This window comes from Amblyomma americanum, chromosome 5 (assembly GCF_052857255.1).
Source record: "Amblyomma americanum isolate KBUSLIRL-KWMA chromosome 5, ASM5285725v1, whole genome shotgun sequence".
NCBI lineage: Eukaryota > Metazoa > Arthropoda > Arachnida > Ixodida > Ixodidae > Amblyomma > Amblyomma americanum.
Window position 1 is genome coordinate 185,380,740 of NC_135501.1, and position 22,255 is coordinate 185,402,994.

General features: G+C 45.9%; 1 protein-coding gene across 1 annotated transcript; it reads right to left on the reverse strand.

Moving 5' to 3' along the window:
* Positions 1–2,685: 2,685 nt before the first annotated feature.
* Positions 2,686–17,170, reverse strand: LOC144133186 (oxaloacetate tautomerase FAHD1, mitochondrial-like). The gene is made up of 4 exons (XM_077666077.1): positions 16,977–17,170; positions 13,544–13,640; positions 9,533–9,685; positions 2,686–7,207 (listed from the first exon to the last, which is right to left on the reverse strand). The coding sequence occupies exons 1-4, from the start codon at positions 17,036–17,038 to the stop codon at positions 6,860–6,862; spliced, it is 660 nt and encodes a 219-aa protein (XP_077522203.1). The 5' UTR covers positions 17,039–17,170; the 3' UTR covers positions 2,686–6,859.
* Between the last annotated feature and the right edge of the window lie 5,085 nt (positions 17,171–22,255).

The following is a 22,255-nucleotide window of genomic DNA, read 5'->3' on the forward strand; positions in this document are numbered from 1 at the left end:
GCAGACCTCACAAAATAGAAGTGGGGTATCGCGTGACTCCTGGTTCGTAGGCCAATAGTCTGTCGTGCGAAACCACCTTTACATGGACACTGCATGCACCAGCGTACCCACCGTAAACGTGTTATACAGAGGTTCTGTACGGCCAACGCTTCAGATTGTGGGCTTTTGAGGCCTGCATTATGAGGTAGCCAAATACATACTTCCAAAGCTCTCAACAGCTATCAAAAACATGGCACCGCTCTTCTTCCCTAGGCACGGGAACGGAAATGTGTAGACGCCCCTACACGAATGTGAACATTCGACCTTGAAGTTTAAGGAGGTGTTCGGGCACACCAATGGATCACATTCCTGAATGCTAAATATAGGACCTTTTCTCGCTCCCTGTACTGATTAACATTTCATATCGTGCTGTCTCAGCAGGAATACCAGTACGTGGCTGGCATACTGAGGCAGTGAAAAGAGGCTATAACAGGTCTGGGCAGAATTTGATTTTAACGTGCTGCGCCGCCCGTACCCCACCTACCAAAAGCGAAACAACGCCAGCAGTAGCAGCACTTAATAACTATGCTGGTATCCTTCCATACCATGGGTGACGGCCACATACCGTTATAGTCTGATACAACTCAAGAATGCAAACGCGCTGCAGGACAAAAGCCTCTCCCATATCTCTCAACCCTCTCCTGTGCCAGCTGCGGCCACCATATCCCAGCATACTTCTTAATCTCATCCGCCCGCCTAACCTTCTGCCGCCCTCTGCTACACTTACCTTCTCTTAGAATCCACTCTATTACCCTTAAGGACCAGCGGTTATCTTGCCTTCACATTATATGCCCTGCCCTGCCCACGCCGATTTCTTCCTCCCGATTTCGACTAGGACGTCAGTAACGTGTTTGATCCCTGACCCGCTATGCCCTCTTCCGACGCTCAGGACAACGCTATAAAATTTGTTTTGTTAGTAAAGTTAGTTTGCCATTTCATGGCTTTGTTACCACTTGTCCGGCAGCGAAAGGTGCAATTATTGCAATGAGATTTGGACACGAAGTTGAAATCTCAACTTTTTTCCGCCGCTCCAACTCTCTGATGACGAAATAGAACAAGAGTGACATAAACCGGCAGAACCGCTAACGAGGACTCCGTGATTGCTGGTGGCAAGTGCTGCGCTTCCGCCTAGCAGCAGCCAAAATGAAAACTACTGCCGGCCAGACATTGAAGGCCTCTATGAGCTGTCGTCGCTCCGTTTCAGTTTGCACCAACGTTACAATGGATCCCGTTCCTGATTCCGACTACAAAGTTCTCGCAAAGAACTGCGACCTGCATTCAGCGACCTCAACCCCACACAGCCTGCGATGCTTCTGAGGGCTGAGGCAGGGGGTCTGGCACTTAGCGCCGAGGAGTCGGCAGATCGCCGTCACCGTCACAACTGATGTGTAACGACTCGTTATGTGCGGGCATATTTAAATTCTGTATTAATAGTCCTCGTAGGGCTGCTTATGCAGCCCAGTGTCTTGGTACGTTTTCGAAGTGAACACGCCAAGCAGTGCATTTGCTAACATGGAGGCACGTTGAACACTGGTTATGCACAGCTCTATTTCCTTGCCGCAGTTGCATGCCGTTGCACTTGGAGGTCCTCTGCTGCTCCGTCCTTGTAAATCCGAGGTGCATAACAAAACCATGCGGGCACGCAGAACACATAGCCACAAAGCAGCACAAAACGTACCGAAACTGAGCTGGCCGCCTGTTGCTCCATTAATTGCCGGTTTTCTTTGACGTCCAACATTCAGGTTGTTTTTTTCCCGTCTTTCTCGTGTGATAAAAGCGCACTGGTGGATCCAAAGCAAAACTTCTATACTTCAATATCGATCAAACACGTAACCTTCATGCAAGTTTGTCAGCCTCGGAGATCTGTGGTGTCTTTTCTATTTCATCATCACGCTTGTACTTGCAAGATTGGCCTGTGGCGGCGATACCTGTATTTTAGTTCCTCTTTTCTACCTTACAAGATCTTTGTGTTCAGAAAGAGTGGCGTTTTTGTCTCTTGGAGCTGGTATTCTATCGATACAAGCCAACTTCAATTTCTCGTCAGTGTCCATTTAATGTTATCCGTATCATTTTCGTTTCCATAGTTCTCAGCACCATAAGCAAGGACTGCAAGAAACAAAGGGAGGGACCACCTCTTCCAAAAGCGTCACACATTCTGAACACTTTCTCCACTTGCGTGTAGTGCACATGCATTGGTGTGTACAGCAACACAATAGTCCCGGATCATCACTGGTGCTGCTGTTCTGTTATACAATTCTGACGGTGTCACTCTACCCGGTTGCCATTGGAACCACATCATGGACCTCTCAAGATTAAGAGCTATGCGACTACAGCCTTAAATTGAATTTCAAGCTATGACGTACTGCCTGGTACGTGCTATGTCACACTTTCATGACCATTTGAGCCAAAAAATGGCAATAGTGCAACTCTGCTTCTAGACAGAGCACCAAAATCCAGCGCATACCATATTTACTTGCAGGATAGATGCGCTCACATAATGAATACACTCAGTATGTACTTTCTTTGTGAAAATATAAATTCTTTTTCATAAAGTTCTAGAAACAAAAATGATTTCATTATGCAAATAAATGCAACACTAAACATTAACATCTCCATACTTTGCCAGGGAATTCAAAACACCTCAAATGCTATCAACAAGTTTTTATTTGTTCAGTGGTAGAAAAATGCTTTCAGCTGGGAACAGAGAAATGTGTCTATATCATCTACTAGAACAGGGCAACCAGCATACAACAAAGTAAGCAAAACTATCCATTCAACACAAACGCTTGAACAGCCCATAACAGACTTCTAGAGCAATTGCAAAATTCTAATGAACTGCAGAACACTGTGTTAGTGTTGCCGCGCTAGCAGCATTTTCTGTGCAAATGCTGCGAGTTTGCCAACCAGCAATTCGAATGCACGTGCAACGGAATGACGCAACTTCAAAACAATGACACAGATGTGCCGTGGCATTCCTTGTATGTCACAGTTGTGAACCTGTGTAGGCATTAAGCCTGCCTGCAACACAAAGTCAGCAGCTGTGAAAAAGTTGTACTACTCTATGAACAACCTTATGCCACTTCTAGGGTCCTATGACAAAGCAAAAAGCTTTTAGATTCGGATATGCCTATGTCCAACAAGTGCCTGGCAGAAACCAAAACATAACAGAGCTTTATTCGGCACACAATACTTGGACGAAAAATATGCTTTGGCAAATGAAAGGACTCTAGCTGTATACCACTAAAAGACAACATAAGGCAGCTCATAGACACACATACTTGGCCTGCAAAACATTCTCTGGCAAACTAAACTCCAGCTGCGCAGTGGTGACAAAGCAGACCCATGCATGGACCATACCTCTCACTAGAGCCCTCAGTAGTTAATTTATCTGCTGCAGGTGACCTCAAAATTCAAGACGCTCAAACTTCTTTCCAATCATTGAGAGTTCTTGAAATGAGGCCTGAGGGAAGTTCCATAGCTGGTGGTGTTCAGTAACTGTTCACAAACCGAACATGCCTCTCCCCCAGGATTGGCCACAAACATCACTAATGTGCTCGCAACAGCCACCGTAAATGCCATAACAGGTAACATGGTCTGAATCGGCTTAAGCCAACGACTATCCTACATGCTGCTCCGCAAGAATGTGCTCACTTACTGCTGACTCGTGGAAGCCGAGTCACCACTGCCTGTTGGCAAGTAGCTGCAAGTGACAGCTTCCAGTTCCTGAACAGCCCGTCAGACTCTAACCACACTTTTTGTTAGCCTCGCTGACTTGCACCCACTTGCACCTTTTTCACAAAGTTCCCAGACCAAAACACTTCAAGGAGAGCGGAGATAAAACAGCAGGCCGACAATGACAACAGCACACAGCAACAGTGGAAGCCTTGACTCGAAAGCTCTAATTGCCTCAAACTTACTCCCGAAAGTCGCAAGCCAGATCAGTATGCCTATGCTAGTGCAGACCCCAGCCATGAGTGTGGCCCTGGCCAGAGAACCTATCATAAACAGCTACTACTTCCTGAAAACACCAACCATCCGGAAGACTGCAATTAACTTTCAAAGTTGGGCACATTAAGTTAACAGCAGTGTCTTTGCACCCACACATTGGTGGCACCACAGCTTGAGGCAAGTGTATTACCACGCATCACATTTCCCTTCAACATGTGCCTTTTCAACAGCCTGGGCAGAGTGGTCTTGCTGCTCCAGTTATGTCTGCAAGTAATATGGTGTACTACATACAATGGTAAGCAGCGCACTGATGACTGATTACCTACCTGCTTAGCTCCTCTTACCTGCATCGATCAAAGCGGCCATTACCCGAGCACAAAGGGCTTTTGAGCATGTGTGATATGCACCTGTTAGACCAAGGACTGATGAAATTGTCTGCATAGAGCTTTTGCCTGCACAGCCACCAGAACACTAAGACAATGCCTCGAAGTTGAGCAAACTTCAAATGATGCTCCAGAAATTTTCCCATCTAAACTGCTCATTGAGTGTCCAAATGAGGACAGGACGAAGCCTTACAGCCAGCCTCTCGTCCCAAGCAATGGTGCATATCTCATTATACCTAGCTAGCTGCATGCAAGGAATGAATTCCTAACAACTGGCTACAGGAACCCGGCAGTCTGGATTCCACAAGTGATTAACAGCAGAAGCAAGAAGCAACAAAAATTCCTTCTCTGTTTATCGACCGAACATGTCCACCAAGCACAAGCTATTACTGTCACTTCAGAATTTACTAGGAAAAGAATATCATGTTGTTTTGAGTTTTATGGCACACAAGCAGATAAGGCTACCACATGCCAAACACGAGGTTAAAAAGTCATGTTTAACGAACCACACTTTATTCAATCCACCTGTTTAAGATTTTGCTTTCTTTAAAATATCAAAGCTGGTTCCTGGAACCACAGGGGATTACAGAAATATTACCCAAATTCATCACTCCAGATAAAGTTCACCATGGGACGCTGGTTTCTGCGATGAAAATGTCTTGACCAGGGAAGATGTCAACAGCGAGATTCCAGTCTCGTCTCGCCAGACATAGAAAATGTGCTCTGCTAGCTTGCCGATTGAATCAAGGCACAGAGAGGAAAAAGCCACAGTTGAAAAAGGTTCAAGAGCCAGTTTGAAACTTGTTCCTCAAGAGGAATGAGACCAGCATGCGATACATAAGTGGTGCCCTCTGCAGACACACACAAGAAGCATTCTGCTGGACAGCTGGCAACATGAGGTGGGATGAAGTGAAACCCAAAGCTTGGACCATGCCAGGGAGACTAGTGTAAGGCTATCATTGGAGAAGTGAAAAAAAAAAAATTTTCATTGCAAGTGTACAGAAAAGGTGCTAAGTGGGCTGCACAGGGCACGCTGGACAAGTACCGCATGATCCAAAATTCACCGAAAAAGCAAGAATTAACCATTTGAAAAGTGGAAGTAGAAGTGCAATGCAGTTTTCAGTGATGAACAGAAAGGTGAGGGAATTTTTCTTATAACAGTAAATTTTGTTGTGAAATTTCTCACCAATGGGTGGCACTGCGGCACCACTGTAGCGACAACTCTCCATGTGGTGGGCAGTGATACACCAGCAGTAGTGAACAATAGGAGTCAGACAACCTAACCCCCCCCACCAAACTCCCTATGTTTTCTGCGTTGAACTTTTGTAATCCCTGCTTTTTTTTTCTCTTTTATTTCTTTATACATGGCCTGGGCACATGTATACGTACTGCTCACCCGTTCCAAGGGGCACGGCCACATAATCATCATCACCATCACAAACTACTGATGAAGCTGAACCGCCATCTTTCGGTGGCTAATGTACCTATCCTGCCAAGAAAACTTATCGTTATTAAAAGCCTTTTTCTCCGCATTTCTGTGAAGACCACATCACGCTAGAGTCTTTACTTATCAAAAGACTAAATTCTTGCTTTTTCTGTTACTTCTGGGTTATCACGTAGAATATGAAAGGAGCGCATGCGAACACAGGGAAACGCACTTGACAGCTGCAGGGTACAATATGATGACGCTGGCAGTGCACATGCACGGACATGAAATGTGCGTTCAAGTGAAAAGTGCAGCATGGAAATAGATGCCGCTTGCCCTCATAAACATGAGAAAAGAAGGGGGCTGGGACATGAAGACATTTTTACCTGCAGTCTCCTCAACACTAAAAAGCATCTGCGCCATCCGGCACTCAAACTCATCCTCCCCCCCCGATTATCTTTCCAGACATGACTTGATCACAAGGGCCTTGCTGTACGGAGGCGAGCACGGTTAGCATGGCCGCAGCTTAAGATGAGGAATGGCTTCACAAAAGTATGAGCCTACTCAATACCATATGATCCTAGTTTCTGAGAAAACAGTCAAAATGGAAATCAATCATACTTTCACTTGAACAGTGCTCACACCTTAACTCTCGACAGCATGTTCGCCACTGTACAGCTTGTTTGGCCAGACGAGTGAGGCCAAGGACACGTATGAGCAGGAAGGATATATCTCATACAGCCTTTTAGCACCTTAGGGTGGACAGCTCTGGTTATTCCCTGCCATTCAAGGCAGACGTGCCCAACACACCAAATCTTAGCCTCGGGCAGCAAAAAAAAAATATGCTACAACTCTCTCACAAACTGCACCATGCTTGATACACTCCAAGCCTGCCAGTGATGCAATTTGCACGCATCTGTGATCCACAGCCAGGAACTTTCCTTGGTCTGCAACGTGGATCCGCTTTAAAAAGTAGCTCCCTTAGCTATGACAGACGGTTTGCAAAAGAGAAAGAACTAGTCCTTCGGGTCTGCCATGACGCAAAATTGCTAGTGCGAGGTCATTACTGCTTGGGCTTTTGCAGCTCCACGGGAAAGCGGACCTGGCTGTGGCCCTCGATGCCGGCCTCAACGACGTCGCCAGCGTGCACGGGGCCCACACCGCTGGGAGTGCCAGTCAGCAGCAGATCACCCGGCTCCAGGGTAAACCGCGTGCTAGCTGCCTCCAGTAGCTGCTGGATGGTGAACAGCATGTTCGAGGTGCTCCCTTTCTGCCGCTGCTGACCATTCACCTTGCACCAGAGGGTCAGGGTGTGCGGGTCGCCGACCGATTCCTTGGGCAGGAACTGACCCACTGGGCAGGAGGTGTCGAAGCCCTTGGCACGCTCCCATGGGAGGCCCTGCGCCTGACACTGCGGGGTCCAAAAGCATTTCGGTTGGTATGCTGGCATGCAGAGTTTGACATTCTGGAGCTGCATATGGATTATAAGGGATGGCATATTGGAAGGCTGCAGATTAATATTGACCACTTGGGGTTCGCTGACATGCACTGACATTGCACAGCAAGCAAATGGGTGTGTTTTCATTTCGCATCTATTACGATGCTTCCATTCCAGCCAGAGGATTCCGTCCTGCAACCTTTGGCTCAACAGCCAAATGTTCTGGCGGGTTAAGATGTTTCGTTCATTGTCAAGCACACAACGTTCAAAGCAAGTCATGAAATGAACATACACAGGACACTCCCTTGTAGAGTGCAATGATTAAAACCGAATGAATGGATGGATACGGCTGAACCCTTCAAATCGGGCCGTGGCTCAAGCCACCTAGCCATGACTTATGAAATATTACTCTTCCCTTGATTTTAGCCACCAATCGGATAACCTTCGCTTGGTTTCTTCTACCCGCTTAAAATCTACTTTTCCTTCACTGTCCTTAAACCCCAATGCCTTGGGTAAATCAGCCCCGCTGCTTTCCACTGTAGGGTGAAGCCCTTTACAGAAAAGTATCAAGTGTTCAGCCGTTTCCTCCTCTTCTCCGCACGCAACGCACAACGTGTCTATCTCGTGGTACCTGACTCTATATGTCTTAGTCCGCAAAACTCCCGCCCTGGCCTCAATGAACAAAGAGCTTCCCCTACAATTATCAGAGATATTTTCTTTGGCAATTTCCTGCTTAAAAATCCTGTATGCTCCCAGTGCTGATTTCGTCAGCATCCCTGTTTTCCACAGAGCTCTCTCTGTTTCTTTAACCTTTTTCTTGAAGGGACCCAGAAAGAGGGTCTCAATAAAGGCGAGATATGTCTGGGATGTTAAATGACGACGGTTCATAATTATCCCCCAGCAAGAATTGTTTTAATGTGTTTTGTTGAAGCTGAGTTATATGCAGGCAAAATTTGAACTTCCACATCTTTGCGCCTCCCTTTCCTCTCGACGCAAAAACCGCGGCACTCCTCCGCTGGCCCCCCCTCACTCGGCCTTCCCCTACCTCCGCCAGCTGCGGCACGCGTGGAGTGGCCATGGCCACGGTAGCGCGTGACGTCTTAAAGAATTTTGCGCTGTGAACCAATGATAACCCCCGGCTGCTGACGTCATTTCCAAGACGTGACGTCGTCTGCCAGGTTTTCGCGCGAAAGCCCGGCACCGTGCGTCGCCGCGAGGTGCAAAAGCGAGAATTTTTTAAGATGTATTGTAAATTTTCCGATCGCTTTTGAGATCTCGTATGTGGCATGGACGCTCGGTTGCCTGTACTCTGCATAGTGCAACCATTTTAAAGCCAAGCTCAAATACACCTTTCTGAGGCCCTTTAACCGATAACTGCTGGTTTGCCCCCCTACTGCTGTCCAGATATTTGCTCGTCAATTTTCTAGTTCGCTTTCTTCATTTCGTGTCAACATTCCTTATATACAGGTATCTGAAAATTTTCCTAGCCCATTTTTCTCAATCGCTCCTCAAATGCTATCTTACTGCTAGCTTCTCTACTCTCGAACGACGCCCATCCCATATCACCCTGTACCCCGATTTGGTGTATTGCCATGTGCTCCCACCGGATTGCAGCTAGAAGCACCACCTGGTGGCCAGAAAGACTACTATCTTTGTGCACTTTTCATGGCTTATAACTTGCAAAGCACTCTATGCCTACACATAATTTGGGGGATGACACGGGACCAGTTTATGCAGACTTCACACCGAAATGTGCACTCTCAAGTAAATAGTGCCATAAGCAGCTAAAACAAATATAAGCCAATTTAGAAATCAATAGAATGGAATCATTATGGCTAGTACTGTTTAACAAGTAGAGATCACTGATAGCCAAACTATCGCCATTATCCTCCCTCTCTGTGCTTGACAGGTGTTCCACTTAATCACCAGAGGAAATCGCCGCTCTAAAAAGTGCATCTTTCAGATCTTTGAAACCATGAATTTTTCATGATCCCTAAATACAAACGACAGTTCATTTAGGCTTACCCTGGATAAAATGAACACAACCAGGTGCATAGCAAGAAATTATGATAATCAGCGAATTTCAACACATAATGCCACACTGGCACGAAGCCCAAGTGCAAACAATCCAGCCCTTTATGCACGAGAAGCATTAATGCCTTCCCCCACTAGCCATGCAAGATGCACTGGCTTTCACAAGGCACTAAGCACTGCCACACAGTGCATGGACAGCTGCAGCCTCAACTAACTGATGTAGAAAACAGACCGTTTTTGTGCATGCCCAGGGTTGACTCTCACCTGTCGCTGCAGCTGCCGGTCGGTCATGTCCAATGCAATCACGTATCCCGCCACATAGTCCAGGGCCTCCTCGGCACGAATGGCCGACCCTTTACGGCCAACTACTACACCCAGTTCCACCTCGTGGTCCAGCTCCTCACAGCCTCGGGGAATCTAAGTGGCAACAGAGCATGGTTTGAGCAACTGAAGTTAGTGCTACAAAATGGCATTCTTCGGCCAAGGGCATTTGCATGTGAACAGGCAACATGTAAGGACATCGCATCAGAGAGCATATCGTCTTCAGGTGCCAATTACCATCCAATGAGAGAATTTTTCAAATTTTCAGTTTTAGAGCACAGTTTTGCCTGTCCCAGGCTTGCATGTTGTCATCGTTGTTGGCATAACCGGCAGAGCTATAGCAAAGCATAGAGCATGGCAAACGATGAACGTAGGCCCATAACAAAGGGAAACCGAGAATGAAAAGGTGAAGAAAGTGTAGAGGCGGAAGACAGAATGGTAAGGTGGAAAGTGAAGGAGGAGGGTACGGCGAGGGGGGTTGCACTCAGTTTGTGGCAGCTGCTGCTTTCATCACTGCAATCAGCAGAACTATAGCGAAGTGAAGGATGAGAGTATGATGATGTGGAGCCCACACCCTTTACTACGGGAAAGAGCACACACGAAACTGAATGTGCGGGCCATATGCCTTGTGGCCCGCATCAAAAGAAGCCGTGGTCTTTGTGGCCTCAGCACTCCTCCTTGAAGCAACATTGCGAGGTGTTCTGCAGGAAGCAGGAAACACGGCAGAGGATGCCGTAGCCGGGAAAGGGCTGCACCGCGCCACTCTAATCCACCGACAAGTGTTCCTTCAGTGCAATAGAGGCCTTGTGCGACAAAGCGGAAATGCTTCGCATTGTACTCTTAAGGGTAGCTTAAGCGTCGTCCGAGTGTTCTGCCTCAATATAGTATTGCAAAAACAAGCTGTGCTCAAATTCCACATTAGGGAGTACTGTAATAATCAGTCAATATTTTTGTAAGGAGCACTGCCAGAATCCACAGCACAAATTTCCACCTTTCCCGATATTTAATTATCCAATTTCTACCACGTCCTCATATATCCACATTGCAGCTCAAAACTACTTTAAAGGTTTCAGCTACAATTCTTTTGACTGTTCCTCATTATAGGAGGCTGCTTCGCAAATAAATCAGAACATAAAAGGTACTTTAAAACAATCATGACTGCATACCAGGCAAATAACATCAGACATTCACTGGAGCAGCATCAGACATACCGTAAAACATGAAGCTTTCCGTTTAAAAATGATTTTCTGCGCTTATTTCACGTACCCAGCTCGACATGTTTCTGCCCATGATTTTTCAGTTCTTAGCACAATTTACTGCTGCCACATTAGAGGACATTGCACCTTGTATATAAAATCTGACTGAGTTCATTTCGCACCGACAAATGTGGACGCAGCACCTAAAGAGGATTGTACAGCCAAACCTCGATATAACGAACAGGGATATTATGAATTATTGGCCAAATCGAACTATTCGTAAATATTTTTAACAAACACGTGCAATTTGCACTTTATATATCGAATGCAGTTGGCCACGAAACAGATGTATCGAACTCCCCAGCGCCAAGCAGTGCCCATTCAGATATCGTGCAGCGCACTTGCAGGCTGCATCCAGAGAGCACTCATCCTCTGTCGACCTGCCACAGTTTTATTGCTCTTGCCACCTGTTTAAGCGCAACGTTCAGAGCAGAACACTCCCGCCACAGATGCATTGCCATGTAGCCACTGGCAGCTGTATCTTAACTGTGGCAGCTGCTACTGCATAGGCATGCAGGATGCCAAGCCATCCAGTTATGCAGAATGTTTTCACTAGAGGCATTTCAAGACGTCTGGCACAATCTTTTTTCAAGGCCGCGCACTATCCAATGACGGCGTGAGGTGCGAGGAGCTGCCTATGTGTACGGGGTGGTCACCCTATGGCCTCGCCTCTGGCACCACTCAACACGGAGATGGGATAATTTTGCTCCATCAGGTAGCAAAGTAAAACCTGTGCCTCGATCAAGTTTCCATACACACGTACACATTTGTTCTCCATTGTAGTGAAGACTTGAATAATGAACAAACAGATACGGCAAAGAAAAATTACCTACAATACTCTATATCCAGGCCAGAATAAACAAGAATCTATCAAGGCTTACAACTGTTAACTTTTTAAGAGCCATCCATGGCATAGCAGTGCCCTGGGATGCTGTTTCTTGTTGAACAGCTCCTTCGCGCCTTCTGAAGATTGGTGTTTTCAGAACTGAGAGTGCACTTGCCAGTGAGACATACTGTCACTGCTGTTGAGGTAAGGGACCTTGAATTGGTTTCTAACCTTGAATTGGTTTCTAAAAGCTTGCATACCCATGTAGTTATGAAAAATTTGTGGAATGCAACAGCAAGAGATGTTAAAACCTGCTGACAAATCTTGCACCGGAAGGCAATGTTGTTGACGAATAAATATGCAAGGATTACACAATGAAAAGCACCCTTGACAAACGCTGAGGCTGCCTCCACCCTTGAGTTCAACAGGTTTGCAATTAAAACAGGACAGACAAGAGAAGCTGAGTATAGCTAGCCTGGGTGCTTTCTCTGCTAATCAAAAAGAAATAGTTTCATTCTCAAAGTATTCATGGCTATGGATGCAAAAAGGAAGTTTCTTACTGATATCGTACATTTATTGATGTACCGAAGTATTCTCGCGGTTACGATGGCTTCACTACACTGAGGTCCTCAGTGCAGTTCTACTATACTCAATGGGACTTTTAAGAGAAGGTGAGCAAACCGTGACAAATCACCATTCATATCGTCGGAGTGGGTGTACTAAAGCATGCAACAAGCGGCAAAAGATGACCCAGTGCCCTCTAGTGCTACAAAGAGTAACTACACCCAGCCAAGCAACGTACTGAGTTCTTAATCCATAGGCATCCACACTGACAGCCTCACTTCTTTGCTTATTTACTTATTTTCACATACTGCAGCCTCGCCCGACATCGTGGCAGGATGAGAGAAAAACTACACAAATAAATTGCAACGATCAGCAGCATATAACAGACAACGAAAGCACAAGGAAATGCAAGGTAAGAACTTTTAACAGCCCAGCAATGAGAGACCCAACGATGAACATGCTTGAAAGTGTTCTCATAAACTTGTTGCATGTGATACCAGAGAGAGCATCTCAGGCTCAATATCCTAGCCATCTGGCATGCTCAGTCTAGACAACATACAAAAACATATGACTGTATTATTCTAACGCATGGGAAGAAATGTGGAAATCGGATGCTGACCTACAAAACATTGGAAGCATAGCAACCATGGGCGACCATGGCAAATGCAAAGTGTGCACTCGCTACTAGCCTCGCACCCTCCTTGCTACGCCCCCCATCACTAGTAATTCATGCTGAGGAGTGAAACCTAGGAGCATAGTGAGTACACAGCTTCCATCACTGTGCTATGCTCACACTTGTAAGCCGACCACGCACTTTTCACAGCCATCACTTCATGCTCCTAGTTTCCACTCTATTGCAGGGAGTACTAGTGAGAGGGCATGTAATGACTACAAATAAATTCTGGCTTCACAGCCTCCTTTAGTTTTTGCTTCCCTTTGGGCTTACAAGGAAAATAAAGACAGCGAATGCAGTCACATAGGCAGACCGAGGTAAACACGTGTCTACAAGGTAAGGAGCAAGACATTGTCTACCATAGTACACTTGTCAGTAACAGGCAAATTGAAATTTCAAATATAAGTGTTTTCAAAAATGTGCTGGATGGTTTCCTTGACAGAAACTGTTTTCACAGCTCTATGGGGCCAGGAAACTCACATATACAATAGAGCACAGTCAATATAAGACAATAATTCAACAAACGTCACATAATGGAATAGTTACCATCAATCACAAGTTTTGGATGCAGAGCCAATTCTACACAGATTACAGGCCATCCCAGCATTCGAGTTCCATGCTTCTGATGTGCTCACCATAATAGACTGTCCCTCAGTGATGTAGGCTGTTGGGGGTTTCATGAAAAGCAGGGGCTCCTTGGGCACCGCATGGCCAAGCTCCTCGGCATGCTCCCTGAAAGAGTCAAAAGAGACTTCAGTCAGAGCATGAACCTCAAAGGCACAAACCTTGGTAACGGCAAACCTTGTAAGTTTTGAAAGCCACTTTTGTTCCACTCTACATCTCAACACAACTAGGCAGATAGTTTTAGACTAGTGGGTGCATGAAACTTTTTCGAATATGTGCGGCTTGTTGGCTGCAAAACAGCATCCCCACTTCCTTCACCGAATGTAGTGCATACATGTGAATTCAAGAACAGCCATAAAAAAAAAATTATGCAGACTACCCACAGTGCTGAATGTCTCACAGAAAACATGTCAATAAAAAAGACCAAAAACTGGCAACACTAAGGGTTGGCTAAAGCATGTGGTGATTCTCACTGACAATGAAATCCCTCCTTTTAGCGTGTCCCGCTGTTGCTAGCATGACTGTTGTGGCAATTAAGGGCATGTTTTTTTTTGTTCTCATGCACTTTGCCAATGCTTTCGGAGCACTGCACTAACATCTGGTTTGTGGTTTATGGGTGTTCAACGTCCAAAAGTGACTCTGACTATGAGAGACGCCGTAGTGAAGGGCTCCAGAAATTTCGACCACCTGGGATTCTTTAACGTGCACTGACATCGTACAGTACACGGGCCTCTAAAATTTCGCCTCCATCGAAACTCGACCGCCGTGGCCGGGATCGAACCCGCGTCTTTCGGGCCAGTAGCCGAGCACCATAACCACTGAGCCACCGCGGCGGACTGCATAACATCTGTGTTGTTCAAATAAAACCTGCAGTTGTTAGTGAAAGTCCCTTAATACTTTGTTTCTAAGTATGCCCTTAGTAAAGCCCTTCAGAATGTTGTTCTTGCTGAATGTAGTTTGTTTGGTTTATACTGTGTACTACTTAACATGAATTAAACACAAGCCACCCAACTGACCACCTTTTTGACAAAATAATAATAAAGTCGAGTTACTTCTCTAATTCACTCTGCTTTCATGCTACCTCTCAATATTACCCGTGCCATTTCCCTCTCTATAGCTCAGTGTGCCTTCATTGCTTGTGGATCACTGTCAAGTATATGGCTTCCAGAAACGGAAGTGAAACTTCCTCCTCATAGAGCTCTGCTAGCACTACATTGGCACACCTTCAACAGCTCCCAAGTGGGTGAAACTGTGGCACCAACTATGATAACATTCATGCCTTATAGTATGTGCAATCATGCCACACAAGAGAAGAGCTCTTTATAAAATACCACAGCCTAAGTATGACAGCAAATCAGAGCAATCAAAATCCATGACTGACATTATTGACGAAATCCTCAACAAAGTTACAAAGACTGGCCTCAGATTGAGGTACTCATTTCCTTCTTCGCACATAATAATAATAATTATAAAAAAAGAAATGGTCTATGTCTTCCGTCATTTGGTAACTATGATCTTCATGCATCAAACAGTTGGGGATAACATTCTGTGGCTATCCAGTAAAAGCTCTGAGTGCAAGGTATCAGTCTGCGGGCTTGTATCATTGGTTTGTGATCACTTAGAAGCCTTCTCCTCAACCACCAGAATGACATCACTCAGTACACAGCACTAGAGGAGCAACTCAACGGAAACACCAGCAGAAGAAAGTTTCAATGGCATGCCTGGTATTACACAGACAGCTTTGCTATTGCCTTCCTCAACTTCGATCCATCCGGCCAATCAAATCTATGAATGATACTAGAAATGGCCACTAGAGTTCTGGTGATCTATTTCTAGCAACCACTGTGATCTCACTGATGGTTGCAATGATCTAGTGCAAACTGGTTCTGAGAACAAAATAGTGCCGGGAGCTTTCCACATATGACAGACACTGACGCAGCTGTTTTCAAATTTCTCTGCAACACCCAGCTGGCAGAAGGTGTTCCAATTCAATCCACTCAGTCTGGCATCTTAATAGGAGAACTTAATTTGGAAGGGCTTTGTTACATGCAGGTGCTTTTGCATTAGACAGCATGATACTGCAGCGGCTGAGAGAGCACGAAACAAACGCAGAGGAATTCTATGAATCATTGTACCATCTGCTATTTTAGTAGCTGTAAAAACTCGCACAAAACTATGCATGAGCAAGCTCAAGATATATGCAACAGCTCATACAAAAAGAAATTTTGTTGCTTCACTGAATACCTTAACCGAAGATTCCAAACTAATCAATGCCAAAGCAGTGGGCTTTAGAAAAATGAAAGCAAGCCTGCGACTTAGTTTTAATCAATGCATAAATATACTACACTTGCCGCAAGTTAAACGATGAGAAACTGACCTAAAAAAAAAGGCTGACAACATGCAACGAATACTTGTTTTAATGTCCAGATATCTTTCAGGTTTTGATACACGAACTATGTGCACTGCAAAGCACGATACAAGGGCATGACACCATGAAACACAGGCTAAGGACAGTTTTGCAGGGTTTTTTTTAAGCTTTCAGAATACATGAAACAAGGAATGTAACAGAGTGAGATGGTGCCTATGGAGTATACATAAGTTTCAGATCACCGATTATCACCAGTTAACTGGGATGTTTTTCAGCCATTTAGGAGAGATAACGAATGGACCACAAGCTATTATGCACGAGGCACAACATACTCGGAACGAGCAAAAAACGTGCATCTATATTAACTGCGACATGCACTAATTGTATACTTTGTGAAGGAGTTTTTGCACAATTTTCTGCATGGCTACTAATGTCCGTTCATGAGTTTCACCTAGTCAAACACGTGGCACTATATTTGAAACCTTAGCCTCAGTAGCGGGCTAAAGGGGAAAAAAAAAAAACGAAACATGACATATATATCGAGACTGTATACTTTTCGGCCGACTACTGAGGTTCTGGACCCCATGCCAACTGAGGGAAAAAAACGCTCAAGTGAATTGCATCAGAAAATAAGTTGTAGCTCCAGTATTGTTTCTTTACATCCCAGAGGTCACGGTATATTCTTTTGCATATTGAGAGGTTAGTTCCAGCCGACCGGCAAGACAGCGACAGCATACTATTTGCGTCTAGAAAGGAAAAGTCTTCGTCCCGAAGGCCAGCAACATTCCGGCGGTCTGTCACACATCTACGTGTCTTGATTACGTGAACAACGGCTGTCAATGTCGGCCAGCACAAGAAAACTGACTTGAGCATGTCTATCTAACCAACGAAAAAAACTGCTCGGTAAAGCTTGAAATCGCGCGCACCTATTCAGCTGGCTGGGATGTTATTTTAGTGAGGCCTGGAAGCTGACTCTGCGTCTCTGAAAAAAGTTCGTCGGACTTTTATCGCGAAGCCCAGGGCCCTCCCCTCTCTCATGGTGCTAGCAATCAGAGGGAAAACAATGTTTACTTCACCTGTAGTTCCTTCCGACGCAGATAATCTTCCTGCCGAATTCCACAAATCTGCTTAGCCTCATGCTGGCCTCCTCAGGTCGCTTTTCCCACTGATAGGTCGCAAGTACCCCCGGTGAAAAACAAGCGGCAGGACGGCACAAGCCCAAGTTGCCCAAGTGGCCCAAGAAGCCCGCAATTCAGAAGCCGCTCGGGGTGGATTAGCTTGGCTACGAACGGACGACTTGTAGTGCGGACGTGATAGATCGCACGCTTCGCGGTCACCTTGAAGTTGGTGCATGGAGCGTTTTATGCCATAAACGCAACGTAAATGTGCAAGAAGAGTTTATTGAACAGTTTTAGCGTAGCCGGTTTGCCGTACCGCAACTCCGGTAACGAGTTGCCGTTGCTACCGTTGCCAGGTTTGCCTAGCCACATTTGACGTACGGTAGCAGTTATGGCAGTTACCGTGTTTACCGTACGGCGGTGCTAAAACTCGCTTTTGTGGTTAGGGGCATTTTGTGTTGCATAACTGGCATCGCAGAGGGAAACAAGGCAGATATTGGCTTATCTTTAGTATTAAAAATGGTATGCTTTAAAAAGTTTCAGTTTCGTTTTCTCGCGCGTCACTTTAATTGGGAAACAACTCAATTCACCCTCCTCCTCTTCACACGCTTTCTCTCTCACCGCGTGCTCTCTCTCTCCGACATCTCCGGCGCGCGTTTTCGTCTGGGTACTTTCCTTTGTTTTGCGAAAGACGTCCCTTTTCGGAGCTCCCTCTCCCTTGGAGGACCCCTGGGGTCTGAATGAGAGCGCGGAGGGACCTCTACATCGACGGCAATAAAGTTAGCTTGAACTTGAACTTGCCCCCTAGAATGCTTTCACTTTTCTAACCGCGCTGCACCACTGCGACAGCACCGCGTTTTCCATTTGCGTTTTGCCATATATCATGTGTCTGAGGAGTGGCCGCCGCCCAAACGCGTTCCACGGACTTGATACAGATGTTTTTCAGTGTATTTGGCATGCATTGCATTGATCAGTTCAAAAATTTAAAATAACTTATGCGCAGCATATGTTGTAGCATATGGTACATCAAACACAGGCATGAGCAGAGCGGCGCAGGAACAGTGCTGCTCTGCACAACTTGCAAAAGGGACATAGCCGTAAGCTACAGGGAATTCCTGCGATATGACGCACGTGCAATGTTGAAAGGGGTACAAACACCTAATTTCACTTGCATGTTTTCTTTTTTTTTGTGTAGGGATGCATAAGATATTAATTAGTATACATGAATCAACACGCGGTATCGCCGCTAAACAATTTATAATTGAATTCATTCTCTAATGTTTCGGGGCTGTTACGTCAAAGTTCAGTATAAGTCACACGAGGTATATTTTTTTAATGTAAACTGAACCTCGAAATGGCATGCGCGTTGCAGTCAGATCCAAAACTTTAACTAAAGCTAAGCTGTACAGACATTTATGTTTGCAGGGAAATATTGTTAATGCGTTCGCGCGGAGTGCAGAGACAGCGATGTAGCAGGTCCAACCATTTCGCACAAAAATTTTGAAAATTACAAAGTTGTAAGATCCTTTTGCGGAATTTATTGAAGGTAATATTCCATTCTTCTGGTGTGGAGCAAAGTCTTTCTTTTAAAGTATTTCCATCAATGACATCAAACAGTTAAGGCTTCCTAGAAGACTAATGGGGAACGGTTTTGACGATAGCAAAAACGTTAATCGAAAAAAAAATGCAAGACTGCCGTCTGCTGATCTGTAGATACATTGATTGTTATAGTGAAATCTGACATTATATGAAAAAAAAAATATTGGGTTCTTAAAATGTTTTTCGCTCAACAATGCTTTTGTCCAGAATTGTTGGGTATGCAGGTTTGAGGACGATGCGAGTCTTGATACCGGTCTCTGCTTCAATTATTCCTTTGTCCACCGTCTCCTTCTACTGGACCGGTTCCCTTCTCTCATTTCCCTCTCCTGCGCCTTCTCTCTCACGGCGCAGATGGAGAGAGGAATCGGTCGGTAAGCATGGGATACAATGTCCATGTGGTAGGCCGCAACGCAGAGCCGGCGCGTCTTCTCGGCTCGCTGCAGAAGCTAACCAATGCTTATACAAGATTACACCTGCAATGCCCTGCAATGGTCGTCGTGCTGCATCGTATTGCAAGAACACGTGACCGCAGCACTCGAGTTCGTTTCTCATATTGCCAGGTGGAGCTGAGACAAAAAGACGTTGACGCTGGTGGCGCGTGGATTGAGGAACGTTGAAGAAGGGCAATGGTGCATGCAGCACGCAAGCGAAGCAGCGCGACTCAGTGGAGCCCTGGACTAGGGGCCCAACCCTGTTTTGAAGGTCAAGAGTCTGCAGCGATGAAGACGAAGACCGAACGCTAAACCCTTAATGGACCAAATAAAGTTTCTCTCTCTCTCTCTCGCCGTCTCTCCCACCGAAAGACGTGCTGCCGAGCTCTCTCTTGCCAGGTCCCTGTCTTGTCACCAACACCGTGACAACATGTGTCTTTGTCATGCGTGCTGCCGCGGCGGTGAAGCTCAGACGTTGTTCATGATAGTTCATGACGTCACACGGATACTCGGTGTTGGCCCAGACACATCTAGCCGGGCAGACGTGCCGCAGAGAAGTTCCGCAACGCTGCAGCCATTGTGTGCCTTGAACGTGGTACGAATATCCAAAAGCACGATAGGTAACGTTTCCACCCACGAGTGCTGTTCACTCGCCACCGGTGTCGCTTTCAGCTGCAGGTGAAATCTCTCGACCATTCCGTTGCACATCCGGTGGTAACCCGGCCGTCGTCCAGATGCGTGAGGTTTGTTAGACTAGCGACCAATGCGGACTTGAATTGGGTTCCTCTGTCCGTTGGAAGGGAGTCGGCATTATAAAACAACGCTGCCAGTGGCTGATGAAAGCACGAGCAACAGTCTCGGCAGTGATGTCTCCAATCAGGATGGCCTTCGGTGAAGCGTTCGACGCAAGTCAGCATGTCTGGCCTTGGCAAGGTGTCGGCGGTCAGACAATGTCCAGGTGAATGTTGGTAGAGTAGAACATCCGGCCCTGGGAACGTCTCCAACGGTGTCACGGGCGCTGAACCTTAAACTGCTGCACGGAAGACACGCACGTACCCACTGTCGGGAATCGAGATAGCCGCCAGGCTATACGAAACTTGTCGTAAGAAGCCGTTGAAACAACTGCCGTCGGTGCTTCTTGTAAGTGACGCAATTTGTCGTCACCGAGTTGAGCCACCGCCATTTTTTTTTCGAGATTTACTCCTGCGGGACAATTATAATAGCGTTGACTATAACTGCGTCTTAGAATTTCCACACCCTTCATTTTTCCTTTCTTTTTACTAAGTGGTGCGATGAGCACACCAACACCGTTAATGCAACAATGCACGCTTTGCACACTTGACTGAAAAACTGCAAAGTTGTTAAGAAAGTCTAAACGCAGTAGTGCACCAGTGCACATTTATGCACTCTTTCACACTACAGAGATGCACACATGCATCCGCTTCTGACAGGCTACCTAAGGAGCTTGAGCCTCGCTGGTCCAAAAAATTGAGGCGAATTAGTAATTCTATTGCACTTTTTTATGCCGCACGTGATCTCAACTATATCCATCGTTCAGCTGCTGAAACCAAATCAAAATTACTTACTTGAGAGAAGAAATTCGATCATTTGAACCACGGAGGCGAATTGCGCGTGGTCTTCACGCATGATAACATATAATGCGCACCATTACAAATAGAGAAAGAACTCAGCAGGTCTTTGCTTTGCTGAAGCCTGCTGAAAATGAAATGCAGTGTGCAAGCATATGTTGCTCAAGATTGTTGACGAAAGAAAATAAAGAATAACTGGGTTATTCACTTGCGCCTTTAAGATCACCTTCTCTCGTTCTTTTTTTTTCATGGATAGGTGTATCCGTGACACTCTTCGGAACACGTGTCGTCAATGTCCGCATGGATTAGCACGGCTAATGTGGGTGACGAGCACAACAAACGCAGATAGTGACCCGAGGTAGAGTGAACTAGAAGATACTCGAGGCAAGGTTAGCAGGGGAGGGGATGCGGTATTGAACGTCTGTGATACGTAGTAGACGAGCTACCACCCACTTTACTCAGAACATGTGAGATGGAGGCCAAGAACATATTTCTGCATTAATAACTTGAAATATCTCAAAATGAGAGTGGTGACAAAACATTAACCTTTAAAACTCAGGTATTAAAACGGTTGATTTTCAAGAAAGTGTGTTTCATGCATCCAGTTGGCACACATTTTCCGCTGGCGAGGATGTCGAAGTGGAGCCTAAAAATGCATTTAAGACTTAAAATACATCTCCTTCCTCATCTAAGGTTGTATACAGTATTGTGCGTTTTTATTGTGAAGAATTTCAAAAATTTCCCCGCCTCAACCGCTGGCTCATTTGCGGTGAAACTGCACACAGAGCTTGCGTATTATGGTAACTTTTGTATCGTAGCTAGTTTGACAACGGCACTTACTTAGTAGAGCTGTGCGTGATGCGAAAACGTAATCGTCTACGTAGAGATCGGCGAACCAACGCCCGCTAACGACGTTTTTTCGCTGAAGGGCGGCAGTGGCGCCATCTGTTTTTGCAGTGGAAAACGTCACTACCAGGCCGCCGAGGCGAGCGTTGCAAATAATATTCTTTTGAAAGGTAAAGCCTGGTTAAATAAGTTGTTCTGATAATTTTTCCGCTCAATTAGCCGGAAATGTTGTAAGCGCTTCTGTTGAAGCAGACGAAACGGCCGGAACGGCATATTCAAAGGGCCCGCTCTTGTTGCAACGCTTGCCTCGGTGGCTTTGTCGTGACGTTTTCCACTGCAAAAACAGATGGCGCCACAGCCGCCTTTCAGCGAAAAAACGTCGTTTGCGGGTTTTGATTCGCCGATCTCTATGTAAACGATTACGTTTTCGCATCATGCACGGCTCTACTAAGTAAGTACCGTTGTCAAACTAGCTACGATACAAAAGTTACCATAATACGCAAGCTCTGTGTGCAGTTCCACCGCAATGAGCGGGAGGTTGAGGCGGGGAAATTTTTGAGACTTCACGATAAAAACGCATAATACTGTACTGCGCTGGCGATGAGCTTTATTAATGACGAAGAAGCCACGCTATCGATCGCGTGCTCTCCGGCATCTTCCAGTGTCCGCGTGCTTCAACACGAAGAAGCACCGCCATCTTGTCCCTCCTGCCACAAAAGGTCATACCACGATGTCTTCTGAACAGGCGCCATCCCAGACGTCATTCCCGGAA

Bases quoted from the DNA above. Each gene is read 5' to 3' on its own strand.
- LOC144133186 (XM_077666077.1), bottom strand. From the start codon at position 17,038: ATGAGGCTAAGCAGATTTGTGGAATTCGGCAGGAAGATTATCTGCGTC. The intron at 9,686-13,543 runs GTGAGCACATCA...GTTGCCACTTAG, and splicing joins CTGAGGGACAGTCTATTATG to ATTCCCCGAGGCTGTGAGGA. The intron at 7,208-9,532 runs GTGAGAGTCAAC...TGGACCCCGCAG, and splicing joins ACCGGCAGCTGCAGCGACAG to TGTCAGGCGCAGGGCCTCCC.